We start from the raw sequence: 19,545 nt of genomic DNA on the forward strand, positions 1-19,545 counted from the left end.
ACAGTATAAGCATGACCAGAGGTCAGTGGATCGAACCCAACCTTTGTTAAAGCATCGTGACTGGTTCATTTTTGGGGCGGTGTCTAGCTTGTGATGAAATCCCAGGCTCAGCAGAGGCCTTTAACCCTCAACTGCTCCAGCGACTGTACGATCCACCTCGCTCATGAAAGTGGATAAAAGCCAGCAATCAGAAGGTTGCCGGTTTGAGCCCCAGTCTCAGCAGAACAGTCACATGTCCGTGGCACCTTGAGCGAGGCCCGTGAGCGAGGCCCGTAAGCGAGGCCCGTGAGCGAGGCACCTTGAGCGAGGCACCTTGAGCGAGGCCCGTGAGCGAGGCACCTTGAGCGAGGCACCTTGAGCGAGGCCCGTGAGCGAGGCACCATGAGCGAGGCCCGTGAGCGAGGCACCTTGAGCGAGGCCCGTGAGCGAGGCCCGTGAGCGAGGCACCTTGAGCGAGGCCCGTGAGCGAGGCACCTTGAGCGAGGCCCGTGAGCGAGGCCCGTGAGCGAGGTCCTTAATCCCCGGCTCCAGGAGAGCCTCATGTTGACTTAACCGTGTTGTGACCCCCAAGCCACAGAGAGCAAGATGGGGGAGGCAAAGAGAAGAGCTCCAATGTACCTGCACTAGTGCAAATGGCAAATAAAGAATTTAGCTTTTATTTGCACTACGGGAGCAGTATGTGGCAAACACTCAGCCTTCACAGCCTGGGCTCACGGTGTTTAATCAGAGCGGGGGAAGCAGCAGCGATCCTTGCCGGCTTCCAGACCAGGGTGCCGGTCATCATTTGTTTAACATCATCTTCCTGCTTGGAAGAAAGCATGAGGAAACATTCCGGGATAAGAAGCAGCGCTCGGGGACCGAGGGCCATTCTCTCCGCAAGCAACAATCAGACTAATGGGCCTCTCTTCGGGAAATACTTTCACATCGACCATTTTTCCACTGTGCGTCATCAGACCTCAGGCTTAACCCCGCGACCTATAAGGCAGTCAGCAGCTCACCCACAGATGTTTTTTAAAATAATCCTTAAAGGCATGTAACGCCCAAACAGTCCCTGCAGTATATAACCCGTCACAATCAGTGCCAAAAATCACTGACAGGGAACAGCAGACCCACGCCATTCAACATGATGATTAATCCTTATTCTGTTGTCTAATAACAGAATTAAAAATTGGCTAAATCTGATAAGATATTAAGATATGTTACAAGGGATATAGTCTACACACCCTACAGCAAAATTTGTTGTATTGAGTCTGACAATGCAATATATCACCTATTTTTTGTCTTAATTTACACATAATAAACAACATTTATATGCAGGCTAAATGTCAACACATTCAGAAAAGTAATTAAAAATAATAACCCAAGGGGTGTTGGTTGGGAAATCATACACTCCCTGAATAATAATTATTGGACATATTAGAAATGTTTTACACACTATTTTCTATACTGGAAAATCTATGCATCTTAGGGAATTAGTGAAACATGAAAATACAATTCTAAGATGCTTTGTGGTATGGTATCTTAGCAACCTTTGACAGCTGATGCCTTTGAATAGAAATGGAATAAATTTTAAAGTATTATTATTATTATTATTATTATTATTAATAATAATATTGCTACATTGTTTAATATTGAAACAACTCCAATAATTGCAGACCGTGCTTCTATCAAGGTCTTGCCTTATATCAGGTTGCCCGAAAAAATGGACACGAAAGCCAGAAGATGACTAACCAGGGATGCCAACACAAATCCGCTGGCTACCTTGAAGAAGCTGCAGTTGTTTTGTAAATGTTCACTCGCTTGTTTGTTATACCAGTGACACGGGCTCTGTCTCCCATCCCTTCTGAAGGTTACTTGTCGTCATCCTACGATTCATGAGAAAATGTCGGGTAAGTTAATGGTCGTCTCTGGCATTAGAAAGTCAATTTCACCCTTTACCTGGCTGGTCTCTGGTCGTTCCCAGTGTCTCCTGCTTCACCTCATTCTTGTGTACTGCTGTCTCAGAAATTTTGAACCTGGAAGCAACCTGCTGCTCAGTGTAGCCTCAGCCAGCAGAACCAGGATTTAACCAGGATTTTAAAATGCAAATTTGTTTAAAAATATAGGTGTCTTAATTTTTTCCGCGGCTGTATGTCTTAAAAAATAGAAATACAACTGCAAAATGCAATTTCAAAATTTGTCTATGTTACTCCCAAAATGACCTTCTTGTATGAATCTGTATTGTAAAGTTTTGGATATATGGATGGATTGATATGGGTTTCTTGTAATTGTCAACATTCTTTTCATTACCTTATTAAATTATTAAATAAAAGTTCATTATCAGAGCGGGGCATAGGCTATTTGATGGACAGGTCCTGGAATGGGGAGGATGTCTCACCCAGCGAACCAAAAAAGAAAAATTTAAATGTATCATGTTGTGGTTTGCTAAGTCGGTCATTATGGTTGACGGGAAAGGGACACGCAGGAGCTCAAAAGAGAGGCACTTAGAGATGGGATGCTCCCCTCACCGCTCGCAGGCCCTTGGTCCGTTGTAATTATGCACTGATGTTGTCGAAGGAGGAGCTGGTTACTGAAACCTATTTATCCTGGCAAAGGAAGAGGAAAACATGACACACAGGAAATGACATCATCGAGGACATTGCTCACACTATGTGCAGACCAAAGGTAAGTCCTCTCATGTATTTCTCATATTTTTTCATTTTTTTTTCCTGCCTTGACTGACTGTATCCATCTCACCAATGCAACCCCATAAGAGAATAAGAAGTATCACATTTTTCTTTATTTATATGTTTGTTCTTGACCTTCTGACAATACATTTCACAGCTAGCTTCTATTCCTTAGAAAATGCTAATTTTGCATGCTCATGCAACCCAGTAACTATGACCTGAGTAAGCATATTGCACCATGCTCAGCTCTCTCAGAAGGGACAATCTACTATCTATAGCAAAATTACACATGTATGTGTAATTTAGCGTATGTTTTAACTGTATTACGGTATTTTCCAGATTATACACACCAGACCAAAAGTGCAGCATTTGTGGGGCACTGGTCTGCAGTGGTGTGCACTGGGCACCCATCTACCCAGCCTAGATTGTCCTCCAGTTCTGAAAAGACATTCATATATTCAGATATGGAGGTATAAAAACCAGTCAAAGCAGCTCATGCTGAGGCTTATCCAGTGGAAGCAGAACAAGACGTGGCTTCATGGTGCCACGCAGAAAGAGGGCGTGGCGTGGCTTCACGGTGCCACGCAGAAAGAGGGCGAGACGTGGCTTCACGGTGCCATGCAGAAAGAGGGTTTGGGTCCAATTGAACTAAATGGCCATTTCGGGCCCCTGGTTGTATCTGGTCAAAACTGAGCCTTCACCTCAAGCAGTAACCACCATCAATACAGTAAAGCCTCCTTTAATTTATGGGAGGGGTCTACCTTCACAGGGCAGTGGATCACTTCGTGAAGATGGGAGGAAAGCAGGGTGGTATGGGACACAGATGTTTTAAGAAAAACAAGCCTCTGGCTGATCCGTCACAGAACTTCACCTTCCGGTGGGCTGATGACCCATTACACACTGCTGAAGCAACAGTGCCGCAGAATGAAAGGATGGGAAGGTCAGCATCCTGTAGTGACCCTGTAGACACGGTTAGATGAACAGGGAATATTCTTATGTCTGGGTCTGGGCTGCTGGATACTAACCCAAAACAAACAAAAACAGAAAGTGCTTCTATAAAGTGCTACCTTAGGGGCTTGTGCATGCATCAGCTTTGGTTTATTTCAGGAGTGCTCTTCACTGTTTACAATATGTAAATAAAGGTGGAAGAAAATTACATTTTGCGTTTCATTTTACTGGATGATGGCCCAAAAAAATCTATTTTTAAAAGATGTGCATGATATGCCCTGTGAACAAACTCCGCATCATGAGTGGATCGGATGTGACTGTGAAAAGCAATCGCCTTCTGCTATCTGGCCATTTATTTATTCTCTTCAATGACTGCAACATCAGAATTGCATAAAAAACTATTTTTAATATTTTGCCCTCAGATCATTTATTCATGTCATATATCACTGAATACAAAAATTACCGTGGTTTCAGGTGCCCTTCGCGTTCCGGGATCCGCACCCACCTCGGTGCCCCTCCGCTCCCACGTGCCCTTCGCGTTCCGGGATCCGCACCCACCTCGGTGCCCCTCCGCTCCCACGGGCCCTTCGCGTTCCGGGATCCGCACCCACCTCGGTGCCCCTCCGCTCTCACGTGCCCTTCGCGTTCCGGGATCCGCACCCACCTCGGTGCCCCTCCGCTCTCAAGTGCCCTTCGCGTTCCGGGATCCGCACCCACCTCGGTGCCCCTCCGCTCCCACGTGCCCTTCGCGTTCCGGGATCCGCACCCACCTCTGTGTCCCCTCCGCTCCCACGTGCCCTTCGTGTTCCGGGATCCGCACCCACCTCGGTGCCCCTCCGCTATCGTAAGCCCTTCGTGTTCTGGCACTTTCTGATTTACAAATTAAGCACTGGGCAAATCTACTGATGAATTCACAAGCCTGTGCACTGCTCCTCAGAGAATATGCCCTTATGCGTGTAATAAGAAAAAATAAGAAAGAAATAAGTATGGCCTGGAAAAAAGGACATATAACTTTTCCTCACAGCTGAGTTTAATGAGTTCTGCATGTATGGCTTAATAGGATCTGGCTTTTTCTCACAACTGACTTTCACTTTCCTGACACAGATTTGCTTCTCAGAAGCTACTTTCTTGAAACACCTCTTCGGAAGCCAGAAACACCAACTATACAGAGTCAATACTGACTGGACGTCACCTAATAATGAGGAATTACTTAATGCCAACGTGGATCTCTCACCCATCACTAACATGCAGTTCAACAGTCAACATGGAGGTGAATATATACACTAATTCAAGTCACAAGAATGACATGGAAGTGCACAGGAGGATTCATTAAATACATTTTATTGGTCAAACACTATTAAATACTTGGCCCCATACATCCACATGCACTGTGTTCATGGCTACTTCCCTATGCAGAAATCTCTAAAGATGATGTCCAGAATCTGCTCAGCTCCCACCTTTCCTGTGATCCTGCCCACACTGGTGAGGGCCAAGCGGAGTCCTTCAGCCGCTAAAGCCAAGTCCACGTCGCGATAGCGGTGGTACTGAGACAGAGCTCTCACACACTGCTGCAGGTGACAGCGGTGTCGCGCTTGGGTTAAACTTACAGAACCGACAAGAGGATCTCCACACCTGGGTTTAACAAAGATACAGCAGTCAAAACCACAAATACACCCACAAACATCTCAAGTAAAATCCTGAAGGGCAATACTTACAAAGTTCTCATTCGATCCTGGAAAACGTCCAAAAAATCATCAAGACCATCTCCGGTCTGGCATGATAAGAGACTGGCTAGAGGTAAGCCCTCTGCCTGACTGATGGATTTCTGCAAACCGTCCACTGTTCTCCTGCTAAGTAGATCTCTTTTGTTGAGGACCAGGAGGCATCTCTGCAGAGAAGCAGTCAAGTCATCCTCATTGGGAAGTATGGACCTGAGGTGGTCAGTGAGGAAGTTTTGTACGCTCTGGTAGTTCTGGGGAAGCTGGGTCGAATCCACAACCACCAGCGTCACATCAGCCAGCTGCACCCTGAGGGACATGAAAGGGCACCATCATCTCCATCGTGCTGAAGGATATAATGCAGTTTTCCATTTACCTCGGAAGTCGGCAGTTGGAGTTGGGAATGACATCATACCCGAGTTAACCAACAACAAACGAGAAAGCCATTTAGCGATGTCCTGTTTCAAAATGGAGGATTTCATGCTTAGCCAGATAATTAGTCGAATTTAAGGTACCCCAGTATAAATGGCTTTTACCTTCCTTCACTTACATCTGCAGAGGTTCTTCCAACTTTTCGAATCGGAATTCCAACTTCAGAGGGCGTTCCAGTTAAAAAGTCCTACTAGGAATGTGGAAATTCCGACTTCGCAGTTCAAATAGAACGCATTATTTAAGCTAGAGACCAATTGTCTCTCGGAGCCAATTATACCTCCTACCATCACACCAGGCTCCTTGAACTCCCATGTTATTCGTTTCCAAGAGCAATGGAATCATTTCACTTATAGGTCATTTACCATCAGAGTAACATCTGTGCCCACACAACCAGACGGAGCTGAATGAAACCACACGCTGACCCGGTTCTGTCATACCTCTCCTTAGCTCTACGGACCCCTTCCATCTCCACACTGTCCCCTGTGTCTCTGAGTCCGGCGGTGTCACTGAGTACCACAGGAAACCCCCCGATGTTCAGTGAGGTCTCCACTACATCCCTGGTGGTACCGGCTGTGGGGGACACGATGGCGGCTGGGCGCTGACCTGAATACGAAGGACGAGTCATGGTGTTATAGCAACACTCATCTTTTCAAACACTGGCCAATGATATTTCAGTAACCGATCCATGTCAAATATAATTGGGTATCATTCATCTTCCCATGTTCCATGACTGTTTACCCAGCACAGGATTTTGGTGATCCTGGAGCATATGCCAACATGGGCAGAATTTGTGGGGGGGCAGGGGGGCACTGCCCCACCCAGTTGCCTGAGCTTGAGTGGGTCTGCATGGGCGAAAATCCCCACCTGCACTCTAATTTTGCGTGTGTCGGTTCTGCATGTTCTAGCTCGGTCATGCAGGTTCCTGTTTAAGAGTTCACAGCTAACTTGCAAATAACCTAAACCACAAATGTGAAGAGGTTACTGGAAATCTCATGACTTAAATGTAAAACGACTAAAAGCCAGACACACATCCATCATTTTTTATAAGAAGCCCTTATGTTACACAATAGTATAGCAGGCAGCCCAAGTTATAGGGCAGCAGCTAGACCTTAATGGGTGATTTTTTAAATGAAGATTAAAAGACGGCACTTTAACAATGAGTTTATGGTTTTAAGTGGACACTGCTGATCAAACTGTCACCCAATCAGAAATCCCGAACTCATTCACCAGGCAGATCCGTATGACTGTGTCCGAAAGATTCCGGGTCTTACACAGCAGGTTCAGGAAGCTGCTCTTGCCCGCGTTGGTGGCTCCGGCGATCACCGCCTGGACGCCGCTGCGGAGCCGCTCTGCCCGCCGTCCGTCCTGCAGGTGCCCCTCGATTTCCCTCTGGAGCTGCAGGACAGAGAGGTCCACTGGCAGGGTGGATGGGCTTGAGTTACACATTATAATAACCAAACCGCCCATTTTCACTCCCTAATTCCCAGTTTTCTTAATCAACTCTAACTCAATATCTATTTACATCTACGTATTTACCCGCGTCTGCTGAGTACCAGTGAAGACCCCTGGGGGACAGAGAGCAGGTTCAGCCCCACAGTGATATGATCAGCATCAATGGGATTTAATCCCACGTGCGTCTGGACACTGGCAGAGATGACTGACCTGCAGAGCCACACACTGCCCCACTCCGCACACACTGCTCGCCTACCAGGGGGCAGAGAGTCACAGCATAGGACGTCCAGACTTAACAATGCTGGTGTACAGTGTGCTGCAGGGGAACGAATCCCAGCTGCTTTCCTGTGCTCTGCTGACAGACTGATGCCATGCTAAACCAAAGCTAGGGGCTTTGAACACGGCCTTCAAATGACACGGTGCGAAACCGACCTACAGAAGCAACTGCAACAATGTCGGCATGCACTGCGGGTCAGTGATTCAGTACAGACCTCTTTATATACAGACAGAGTATCATCAGTATCTTAAAGCAAATATTACAGGTAATCTAGATCCAGCCAGAATAACCTGATCATGTATGATGTGCATTTTCTCAATGCAATTATGTACTGACTAACACAGTAGCTTTTGTTAAAGAAGTGCAGTTGCTTTTGCCTCCAGTATAATGCTATACTTAGCACGGGGGGGGGGGGGGAGAACATTTTTTATGGCAAAAAGGTACTTTTGTAAAGTTACAAATGTGTAACAAATGAAGAAGCAGAACAAATGATTAAACAAATTGTCTACAGATGGACCAGCCCAAACAAACGGCATTTTCTGTCAGCTCATTCATTCTGCAAAAATAGCCTCGTTTGCTGGATATTGTTCTCTTCACAATGTATTAGTGAACTGCAAAGAATGTGGAAAAAGGAGTGTAAGGTTCTGCCCCCAGTAAGGATGCTGAAAACAATGAAAGCTGCATCCAGGCCGTACTGCCAGCTTCAGAGGTGACCAAGGCCTTCTGGGTCAGCCTGGACCTTTCTCATCACATCCTCAAGGAAACCATCTTTTCAGCAGTTCGGTCCTTGTTGTTCTCTTAAAGACCCAGTCACTTATTCATGACCATGCGAACAGGAAAAAATACAAAAAGCTACACAGCTCTCCCTCAATTCTATTTTTACTGCATTGTATTTTTCCCCGGCTGACATGAACTGACCTTCATTTAAGACACCTTCTTCAATAAGCTCATCCTCACTGAAGTCGATGAAGGCTTCCATGTGAGCCAAAGACTATGAAAAAGAAAAATATAAAGGCAGTTTACAATCAAGAGGACAAATTGGGGGGAATCAGGCACTGTAGCTTATTTTAAAAAAATCAACAATCAAGCAGAAATGCAATACCTATGGTTACAAAAGTAATAGTATTGAGTGGATTTTGCATTGTGTTCAAAAACACCAGTTAGAGAGGCTATTTCTTTGAGCACAATTACAAACGTGAGTGATTTCTACAAAAGGGTTAGTCTACGTTTTGTGTAATGACAAAGGTTTCATCCAGGCCAGTGCTTCACCTGAGTTTCATGAGATGGAAAAAGAGACGAGTAAAACTGGCGCTTTCTCCAGGAAAGGTTTCCTCAGGAAAGCTGAGCTTAGCTACTTTCTTCGCGAGTCTCCGGTAAAGGGTGATGTCAAATGGGCATTTACGTAAATCGGCACACAGCGGCGCATTCAGGCAACGCGGCACAAAGAATGACAGGCTTGACCTGTCTCCAGATTATGATGAATAGTTGTCTATGTTTACACCCAGTTCAGGAACCATACCAGACATAAACAATGCTCAGAACTTTCAGCTCTTTAAAGCAAAACAGTGTTTATACTGATATATAGATACAGAATGCTTCTTTGCCTGAAGCAGATCATTTCATGATGTTGTTCGCCATACCTCAACCCCTTTTCAAAAAAATAAGATGAGAATCAGGACTTGTTGGCCAGGAGAAGCTCACTAGTGCACAGTGTAAACATCACTGTTCACACGCAGGGTCACACTGATCATTAACTGCGCGGTGATTAAATGTACAGCATGGTGTGACTGTATATTTAAATCAAAACAATTGTGTATATAAGCCATGGCATAAAAGAAATTTAACATAAAATATTACATCAGGGTGATTCCATTTTAATTAATTTCTGAAAAAGTTTTTTCATTTTTTGATCTTTATTAAACCTGGCGAGGGGATCACAGATACCTTCCAGGGCACAGAAATGTTTTTTTTTTTTCCATTCCCTTTGAGATATAGGGCCTTTGCTACACAGTGGGGAGCAAAAAGAAAGGATGCCTTTTTATGAGCTGCAACTTTTTAAATATTACAGCTACATGGAACAAACATGGCTTGAGGAAATGAGAAGAAATCAGAAAATGAAAATCAGAAAATGAGAAATCAGAAAGTCGTCTTCAAAAAAAATGTCAGGCTTGGAGTGAGTTATTTTATAGTGAAATTCAGTCATGCATTTCAGAGAAACATTCTGAGAAATGCAGCGATTTCACTACTGTACGAACATAATATAGTGACTGTACTTACACTAACCAAGATGGTATAGCCTTCTACACACCAAGGTTACAAGGTTAGTAATGCGTAGCGCTATATCTCTACGTTACAGCAATGTCTCAGCTGCATTACAGTCACATGGGACCGGCCTCGTATATGCGGTCCGGCGTGAATCCAAAACGTCAGTACGCGACGCACCAACGGCCTCGTATATGCGGTCCGCCGTGAACCGAAACGTCGCTATGCGGCGTACCAATGGCCTCGTATATGCGGTCCGGTGTGAACCAAAACGGCGCTACGCAACGCACCAACGGCCTCGTATATGCGGTCCACCGTGAACCGAAACGTCAGTACGCGACGCACCAACGGCCTCGTATATGCGGTCCGCCGTGAACCGAAACGTCGCTATGCGGCGTACCAATGGCCTCGTATATGCGGTCCGCCGTGAACCGAAACGTCGCTATGCGGCGTACCAATGGCCTCGTATATGCGGTCCGGTGTGAACCAAAACGGCGCCACGCAACGCACCAACGGCCTCGTATATGCGGTCCACCGTGAACCGAAACGTCAGTACGCGACGCACCAACGGCCTCGTATATGCGGTCCGCCGTGAACCGAAACGTCGCTATGCGGCGTACCAACGGCCTCATATATGCGGTCCGGCGTGAACCAAAACGTCAGTACGCGACGCACCAACGGCCTCGTATATGCGGTACGGCGTGAACCAAAACATCGCTACGCGACGCACCAACGGCCTCGTATATGCGGTCCGCCGTGAACCGAAACGTCAGTACGCGACGCACCAACGGCCTCGTATATGCGGTCCGCCGTGAACCGAAACGTCGCTATGCGGCGTACCAATGGCCTCGTATATGCGGTCCAGCGTGAACCAAAACGTCCCTACGCGGCGCACCAACGGCCTCCTTTATGCGGTCCGCCGTGAACCAAAACGTCCCTACGCGGCGCACCAACGGCCTCGTATATGCGATCCGCCATGAACCGAAACGTCGCTATGCGGCGCACCAACAGCCAACAGACTTTCGATGAGAGTGACGTCTGTATGGCCTGCATGGCATTCATACTATTGGGAACGAAGCGATGGAAGATCAGGGTTTGTGGGCCAGATTGTTCCATTGGAGATTCTGCATGTTTTCGTGACAATATTTGTACGTCAACAGAAATAAATGTCTGGTGTAACATGGCCTGTGAACCTGACCAGTGACAATTCTGGACATAATCTTGCAAGACAAAGGAGAAATTTTCCGTCCTGCAAAATACTTTACACACTTTCACTTTAGACTATGTTTATGAAATAAGCAGAGTTAAAGAGTGCAATTAGTGTATATTTTCAGTGTTTTTTTTTTAACTAAGTTCAGAGCCCCGTAACTCCTACATCACATTGATTTTTTTACTCCATTAAGTGGGGAAAAAAAATCACCCAGCCTCACACAGGTTAAAAACAGGATAAAAAATGGAGGCACTTATCCTGTGAAGGAGACCAAGTAACAGAACATACATTATGCATATTTCATGTGCCAAATTTCAAAAGTTAAAATTGGCAGAGGAAACTAGCAGCCCAAATCCTAGTAACACTAAATTTCGGACTAAATTATCCTTCCAAAAGAAAGAAAAAAAAAAGAAAAACCTGCAACAGGATAATTTCGATAGAGAATAAGTGAGGACAGCAGTGCAGAGGTACCCTGGTCAGGCGCTGGCTCCAGCCCTGATACAGCCGGCTCAGCTCTCCCTCCATCTGCCGCAGGGCCTGCCTTCGCTGAGCCTCCGTCTCCGCATGGATCAGGTCCCCCAAGCCCTCGACCTCGGTCAGATCCAGCTTGCCAGCGTGGAAGGCCCGTCTGGTGAACTCCCCGGCCTCCGCTGGGCGAACGCCTGGAACACTACCTAAGATGGAGGCCCTGAGTTTAGAATAAGACTCACCCCGGGGGTAGGAAGCCACCGTATCAGGCGACATTTCTATGGCACTGATGGAAAAGAGACAGGAGCGATACAATGGGGGGGGGAAGATTTTAAACTTCCACTACATACTTTAGCTTTTGAACAATTACACATTAATATATTACATCTTATTTAAAAACACTAATAATATGTCTATGAGTAGGAATTATGAGTAATAACTGCAGTATAAATGTAGAGAACTTAATTATTAATAGCATTTCGTGCTTTATTTGATATCTCCATTACCTTTTAAATCTCAGTATAAGGGACGTTTCAAATTGACTTGTACTCTAGTGCCCTCTAGCAGTCAAAGGTATGAACAGCATGACCACTAACGGGTAAATGATCTTTACTTGGCAACCGATGCTATTTAAAGAGGAACCCCAATGGCAAGTATAGAAATTGTATGTTTTTTATAGGGGGAAACTTTTCTACTCATTTATATTATATTACATTTTAGATGTTCTTCTCTTACCGAGGGCTTGTAAAACCCCAGTGATGACAGCAGCACCCCCGTGTAAGTGGAACTCTGCACTGTCTTCTCCAGTGAAACTGCGCGGTCCTGAAACCGGGTACATTGAAATGTTGCTACAGCACGGTTTTCTGGCACTGAACGTGCGTGTTATTTTACATCCATGAAGACCTTATAGGTGCCCCTCCCTCGACATCGGACCTGGGAACCACAGCACGAGTCCCCGGTCGAGTAGCTCCTGGGAACGGGGGTCGGTGACGTTTCGGAGGACCGCAGTCCTTGGGGGAGGCAAGCCCCGCGATAGACCAGCCATGCTTTGGAGAACCAACGCAGAAGCAGGACCACTGACCCGCACCACTGCCACGCCGCACATTCCGTGTCCAGACGACAGGGCAAAAATGGTGTCGGCATCATATATCCCTTTGCAGCACAAATTCTTCGTTAAATTAAATCTGTTCAGAAAAAAAACGAGAGAAAGAAGTGGACTGCTCCGAGATCATGAAGTCCCATAAAATATACTACAGGAAAAAATTAAAATGGACATGACTCAAAAGCAACAAAAAAGATACGTTAGTAATTATTTGTATTAACTAACCTGAATTCCTTTCTAATGAATGAAGATATTCTCCAAACCGCTATAGAATTTAAAAACATTTCATTACACAAAACTACTATCGATCTTTAAAAGATACGGGTGTTTCAAAACAGGAATTTAACACGATATTATCTATACTACTTACAAAACAGTTAGATCAAACACATAACATTCGCTTTACGTTGCATGCTTAACCACTCTCAAAATAAATGGCGTACCCTCACGCCTCCCAGAATATAATTTCCTGATTGGTTAAGTTAATTTATGTCATGCAATATTCGTAGATCTTATTGGTCTGTCTTCCTTCAATCAATATCGAAACCCTCCGTTTTGTGGGCTGTCGTAATGGTTCCGTGTGACAAATCAATTTATATCCAGAAACTTTCCGTAAAGATTTACGTATTATTTTCGTATCAATGATCTAAATTCAATGACAAAATTTTGAAAGATGCAGTTTTCAGTATGTTTTCCCTTTACCTGAGATATAGTACAAATTTTCACAATATAAAGTTAATTAAAGGCATAGTAGAAGTAGAAAATAAAAATATTTCAAACATAATTTGGGATTTCCCCATTGTGGTATTTTATGTGGGCATGTATGTATTCGTCTATTTTTCTGTTTGGTTGCAGGCTTATATGGATTTAAAAATGGACCTTTTCAAGTGAAAAAGATATCACATCATTTAATCCAAAATAAATCTTTCATGATTAATTGCTCATTTGCCAGTGAGGTGATGTAACAAGTCTAATTGAGTGATGAAATTTTAGAATTCACCATCAGTAAAATTTAACGTGCCGGCACATATATTATTCAAGGGCATGTTCCTTGAGTGGGCTTTTGGTTTATGTCTATCACCTCATTTGGGGCGTTTTGCTTACTCGCTATCAGATACATGAATGAAACTGAAAGAACCTATATTAGAGTAACAGAAACACAGATCTATAAATCTGTCGGTTTACGGTGTTTTATTGTAAACAGGAAGATAATGTCAATTTCAGGAATGTATCCTTGTTCACATTTCATGGTTTTTGGCATTGTTTTCCACTGATGCCATTCGTGTCATCAGTCAATGGCATTAATGAGTCACTGGTAATGTTATGCTTATTTTGTTGTGGAACCCTGCAGGTCACTTTTAGTCTCAGCAGTAAAGCGGTGAGTAAGCAGCATTCAGGCTGGGGATCTGCCTCTGAGTAAGGCTGAGGAAAGGAGCTATATGGCAAACAGGAGAGAGGGAGAACATCAAGGAAGATTAATTGTTGTAACACCTGCAAGAGGAACTGCAGCCTACATGATAAACCACTGAGGCTGACCCTGCCTCCACAGACAATCACATGTTTATAAACCAGTGTTTCCCAGTCAGGTCGATGGGGGACCCCCAGTCAGTCCATGGTTTTGTTACCTCCAAGCTTCCTGCCAGACAGGAGCTGGAAGAGAGCAGAAAGCAGGACTGTCTGTGGGTCCCCAAGGAGCGGATTGAGAAACACTCCTCTAAACCATTAGCACTTTTCTTGTAATCGTTGCTCTCTTAAGTCAGTAAATATTCAGTAAATATTCCGTCCTGCGAGCCGCTCCTCCTGGGGTGGGCTCTGTCCCATCCGGGGTCCCCCGCCCTGCGCGCCGCTCCTCCTGGGGTGGGCTCTGTCCCATCCGGGGTCCCCCGCCCTGCGCGCCGCTCTTCCTGGGGTGGGCTCTGTCCCATCCGGGGTCCCCCGCCCTGCGCAGTGCTCCTCCTGGGGTGGGTTCTGTCCCATCTGGGGTCCCCTGCCCTGCGCACCGCTCCTCCTGGGGTGGGCTCTGTCCCATCCGGGGTCCCCCGCCCTGCGCACCGCTCTTCCTGGGGTGGGCTCTGTCCCATCCGGGGTCCCCCACCCTGCGCGCCGCTCCTCCTGGGGTGGGCTCTGTCCCATCCGGGGTCCCCCGCCCTGCGCGCCGCTCCTCCTGGGGTGGGCTCTGTCCCATCCGGCGCATCCCCCCCCTGAGCGCCACTCTTCCTGGGGTGAGCTCTGTCCCATCCGGGGTCCCCCACCCTGCGCGCCGCTCCTCCTGGGGTGAGCTCTGTCCCATCCGGCGCATCCCCCCCCTGAGCGCCGCTCTTCCTGGGGTGGGCTCCGTCCCATCCGGGGCCCCTCCCCTGCTATGCTCTGTGCCTCCTGGAAATTACTTTTAATGATATGACACTATATTAAATTATAGCAACACGTATATTATTCACATTTTTAGTGACAGTTTTCAGGATAGACGAAGTTGCTCCCCATCCCGGCTGTAATATACTATTCCACTTTGAGACTATGCGCCGCCCAGCTCTCCTTTAACACTGGAGGCTACTGGTGTTTCACAGCCAAGAGAACCGGCATAAAACAGAAGACAGAAGAACCAAACGGCTCGGAGGCACAAGACTTACCAAAGCATTAGGCGAACACATACCGAGTCTTTTATTATAGTGTCCTGCTAGAGGGGCAGATGTGAACAGAAGTGGGGAAAACATGAAAATTAAATTAATGTATGAAAAAATTAATGGCAAAAGGTGGAACGGTTATATTTCTTAAACATCCATTTTACTGACAGCATTCTCACCCCCATCTTGACCAGTGAGTTTTTAGCGCTGGTACCCCGCGCTTTGATTAGAATATTATTGATGTTCCGTCGTTTTTAATTCCTCCTGGTTTCTCTTTCGACTGTAAAAAAACAGCTCAGACAGCCCACTTAGGGGGGCCCTAGCCATGTCAGCCACAGGGAAGTGTCTCCCTCTGCAGCCACTGCAGTGAAAGAGCCGCTTAACTGCACCTAACTTTTCAGTAAGGTTTACTCAGTAAGTATTCCGCTTGCCTTGCTAATGTAAGGCTTGCACAAGTAAGTCAAGGTAGGTTATATGTCAACGCTACATAAACATTAAATATTAATTATTAAGTTATCATCAAGTTATCTTGTTTACAAATGCACAGCTATCGCTGAGCAGGACCATATTTGGTTGGTTACTGTCATTGAGATCCTAAGGATTTAGGATTCACTATAACACCATGAAGGCGATGAAAAGCGCGTGTGAATCCGCGTGTGTGTGTGCGCGCGCGCGCCTGTGTGTGTGTGTGAGACGGTCTTTACCCTCTTCTCTTTGTCCCTCCTACCAAGACTCGCTCCGGTGCGCTATCTATCCGCATGTAGCCTATCCCGCTGCAAACCAAGATGAACCACAACAACCTTCATCTCACTTTCACGTCCATTTAAACTCTCATCCCCCCGCGTCCAACCGGCCTCGATCTATGCTACCCTGACACACCATACCGCGCTCCCTTCTTCGCCGGCATCACCGACACTCGCTCCCCCTCTGGAAGCAGCATGCCCGAGACGGGAGCGGCAGCAGCAGCGACTGCTGCAGCCGCGAACGGAACCACCGACAGCGAGGGCTCACGGCACAGACACCGATCGCAAGGAGACGGAGAAAAGGCAGATCCCCCTGCTGCTTCCCAGCAAACCTCCTCCGGGGTCTTGGGTGAGTCTCGCTTATGTTTAGGGCGACGTACACTGAGTTCGTGCACGAAATGCAAAATCTGAGCAGCAGACGCAGGTGGATGCGAAGGGGAAGCTGGATTCTATTAGATAGAATGAATCCGCCGCAGACGTGCCCCGTCCTTTTGTCTGTGGATCCTCCACATTAGAGAAAACCCTTTAAAAATTACATTTCTTATCGTTGGTATGACGCTCAAAAGTGCACCGACGCCTTTGTCTCCGAAGGTCAAACACATCATCCTTGCTGTCACGGCACATTTCCAGTTTTCCTCATTTTTGCTGGTAAGATGCGCTCAGACTTCGCTCGCCCTCGGGGTTACGTCCTATGCCGAACTGAAACATCCCGTTATTCTCGTAGTTTCTAACAACATTAACTTTGTAAAGTAATACTGTGGGAAGAAAGGTTAAAATTGGCTTTGTTTTGGCCGTAACTCCTCACCTTGAGGTTTTATATAGGTTTGATAGTTTTTGATCAGACTGAAATGACGAAAATAACAATGCCTGCAAATCCGCGATTTTGCAAATGTTCCATATAGTTCCCGTTTAGATGAAATATTAATAGTGTTTTGTCTCTGCCACCATATTCTCCAGGATTTGGCCTTTCACACGTTTGATGCCGTTTGTCACGTTAGTACAGGCTTGCTTAGGGTTAAACGGCCATGTCGGCTGGCTGTTCGGGGCTGAAAGCGGCGGAGAAGCGGAGCACACATTGCGGCGGTGGCGCGTGAGTCCGCGGCCGCCGCTCGCGCTCCAGTTGTGCTGCAGGATGATGCGGTGTAGCACGGCCATACTCTGTCTGAGGGACCTTATGTAGCTGTGCCTGAGCAAAGCTGTCTGATTCACGGCGCACACAGACGGCACTGCGATCAGTGGCGATCTTACGTCAGATCGGTCATATAAAGATCATGACAATGTAAATGCAATGTCAGATATTACGCACTTCTTTCTGTTATTGCGTGTCTATATGTTTAGATGATGATCATTAAAATTATTCTTATTTAGTGTGATCTCACTGTAACGGATTAGAAATATATTATATATGTATACATATATATAGAGAAAAGTTCTTTGAACTTATAACTATTTGATAGAACCGCTTCCGTGGTTGTTTGTGGCAGTGGTGGTGGTTGTAGAGGCTGCCGCGAAACCAAACAGTTATGTGTACGAATATGAGCGCATTTTATGGGTAAATGTTACAAGCGGGTCCACCTCGTAAGCCTTTACTGACACATTTTGAGAGCTGGCCTGTTTCCCTTTCTTTGATGCACTGGTCTTGCAGTGCCATTGACCATAGTGAATGAATATATATTGGCTACATAGAAATGCTTTGCCGACATCTTTTTCTACCAAAAGGAAGATGCGTGTCTGCTTGAAATAGGGAAATTCGTTTATGAAAACTGCTGCTTGTTGTAACACACGTGCTTAATCGTTGCTGCATCCGTGGCCACTGCAGCAATTTTTATAATTCGTATATTGGATGGATGCAGGAGTTATTAAAAGGTGGGATGCGAAGCTTTCTGAGGAATTTCCTTGAAAATGTTTTGCCTGTATTTCCTGTCTTGTGTTATTTTGCTTTGTGTTTACAGTAGCCGGTGCAGGATTATATCCGAACTGGGTGTTACGTTTGCTCGTTCTTTCTGAGGTCCTGGGCATAAACCGAGACTGTTTACACATTAACTTGAATTTCTGCCTTGCATGTCTGCTGTTGTGGAATTCGCATGTCAGAATTTGATCGTGCATTCACATAGTTAGGTGGTGTTCATGAAAATAAACTATCATAGTTTAACAATGAGTGGAGTTCAACGTAAGTATATACCAAGCATTGTTTCTAAATAATTTTTTCAATGCAACGAATCCGATAAAATTATGTGAGTGTTTTATAGCTAGCCATGCTTCCCCTTTCTTAAAGATATGAATGTTTCATTATAGGATAACATATATTTAAAAATAGTTAAAACTCATAACTTTGGCCGTTGTTCCGCGTTTTTGACGTTATCCGTCTTGCACTGCTGCACCTTTTTTTGTTTGTCCATTTGATTTGCATGTTACCTTAAAACTTAATAGAAATCCAGTGTAACTGCTCCCCCCCCCCCCCAAAAAAAAACAAAACAAAACACTAAGACATATTTGTGGGGTTAGCTGTTTGTGTAATATTAATGCTATATTTAACAAAACACCTTAAATTTATTATGAATATTTGGTTTGATTTAATATTAGATACAATCTTCATTTGCTGCAGAGCTGACTGGTAATGACTGAACCACTCCTGCCGCTTTGAAATGCATACATCCATGCAGAGAAGGATTAGGGGTACAGAGATATTTGGATGTCTTCTTGCGTGTGTCTAACAATGAATGGGGATGATTAGTTTGCTATAACACTAGAGAGACAATCCTCAAAGGAGTGACATCATCGTATTGCTGTCTGTACTCTCCCCTGGATCCACTTTCAGCATAAAGCTGAGCTGCTAATTTCTGCAGTGATCTCAGATATTACTCACTGCAGGGTGACCTTCATGCTAGTTGCACAGGTTTTCTTGGCATCTGTTAAAATTGCTATTTAACTTCTCCATCAGATGCATGGGCAGATATCGTTCATTGTGCAGGGGTAATACCTGCAACGCCACTACTTCCATATTAGGATTGGATGCACCATTTAAAAAAAGCTTAGTATGCTCTGAAAACCTGTGTGTATTGGGGGGGGGGGCTTAAGTCTGTAAGGAATCTGACTGTGTCTGTGTGTCATTTTACCCAAGTAAAACCTAATGGCCAGAGCCGTGTAGATATGTTGAATCTTTGGAATAAGATAGATAGATAAATTCAGGAGTTTGGGGGATAAATGGTGGCTTAGCATAACATGACTGTTACACGATGCACTGGTTCATATGTGATTGAAGTGGTGAAATAGTCTGCTTTGGCTATAACATGTTTATCTGTTAAACTTCTAAAAACTGTCTTTTTGTTTCAATCAAAGAACATTTTGTCTTGTGTCAACGCACAAAATAAACCAGAGTCGTCAAATTCTCTTCTGTTCAACAGCATAAAAAACGTACTTTGCTATTGTATAATGTTATAACAGTGTAATCTTTTGAAATGATTATTCACAGGTTTTTGGCCTGAGTGAAGCATGTCATATTCAGTAGCTACGCAAAGAGAGATCCTTTCACGGACTGTGTGTGTCCGGCCAGAAAGCCTGGAAAATATTTCCAGTGTACTGGCTGTTTCCAGTCTGTTTTTGACATACAATGCAGTGTATTATGCAGTGTGAAGTAGTTTTAAAA

General features: G+C 45.3%; 2 protein-coding genes and 1 long non-coding RNA gene across 3 annotated transcripts in view; 2 read left to right on the top strand and 1 right to left on the bottom strand.

Moving 5' to 3' along the window:
- Positions 1 to 4,939: 4,939 nt before the first annotated feature.
- On the bottom strand, positions 4,940 to 12,899 carry gtpbp3 (GTP binding protein 3, mitochondrial). The gene is made up of 9 exons (XM_023843549.2): positions 12,761 to 12,899; positions 12,367 to 12,617; positions 12,169 to 12,255; positions 11,437 to 11,639; positions 8,412 to 8,484; positions 7,036 to 7,179; positions 6,202 to 6,367; positions 5,330 to 5,641; positions 4,940 to 5,246 (listed from the first exon to the last, which is right to left on the bottom strand). Exons 1-9 carry the CDS (start codon positions 12,817 to 12,819, stop codon positions 5,015 to 5,017), a joined length of 1,527 nt encoding a protein of 508 aa, XP_023699317.2. The 5' UTR covers positions 12,820 to 12,899; the 3' UTR covers positions 4,940 to 5,014.
- Positions 12,149 to 12,970, top strand: LOC140578516 (uncharacterized). The gene is made up of 2 exons (XR_011982751.1): positions 12,149 to 12,210; positions 12,335 to 12,970. It is a non-coding gene; the product is annotated as an uncharacterized lncRNA (long non-coding RNA).
- Positions 12,971 to 15,822: 2,852 nt separating this feature from the next.
- ano8b (anoctamin 8b) overlaps positions 15,823 to 19,545 on the top strand; it is a 38,477-nt gene continuing 34,754 nt past the window's right edge. The window contains exon 1 of the mRNA XM_072699837.1: positions 15,823 to 16,248. Within this exon, the coding sequence (XP_072555938.1) occupies positions 16,095 to 16,248 (154 nt within the window). The 5' untranslated portion in view covers positions 15,823 to 16,094. The remainder of the gene's footprint in view (positions 16,249 to 19,545) is intronic.

Source organism: Paramormyrops kingsleyae, chromosome 15 (genome assembly GCF_048594095.1).
Source record: "Paramormyrops kingsleyae isolate MSU_618 chromosome 15, PKINGS_0.4, whole genome shotgun sequence".
NCBI lineage: Eukaryota > Metazoa > Chordata > Actinopteri > Osteoglossiformes > Mormyridae > Paramormyrops > Paramormyrops kingsleyae.

Excerpts from the sequence above, each read along its gene's own strand:
- gtpbp3 (XM_023843549.2), bottom strand. The coding sequence starts at position 12,819 with ATGTTTTTAAATTCTATAGCGGTTTGGAGAATATCTTCATTCATTAGA. Across the intron at positions 7,180-8,411 it reads AGAAGGTGTCTTAAATGAAG|TGGACCTCTCTGTCCTGCAG; the intron begins GTCAGTTCATGT and ends CCACCCTGCCAG. Across the intron at positions 5,247-5,329 it reads CAGGATCGAATGAGAACTTT|GTGTGGAGATCCTCTTGTCG; the intron begins GTAAGTATTGCC and ends TGTTAAACCCAG.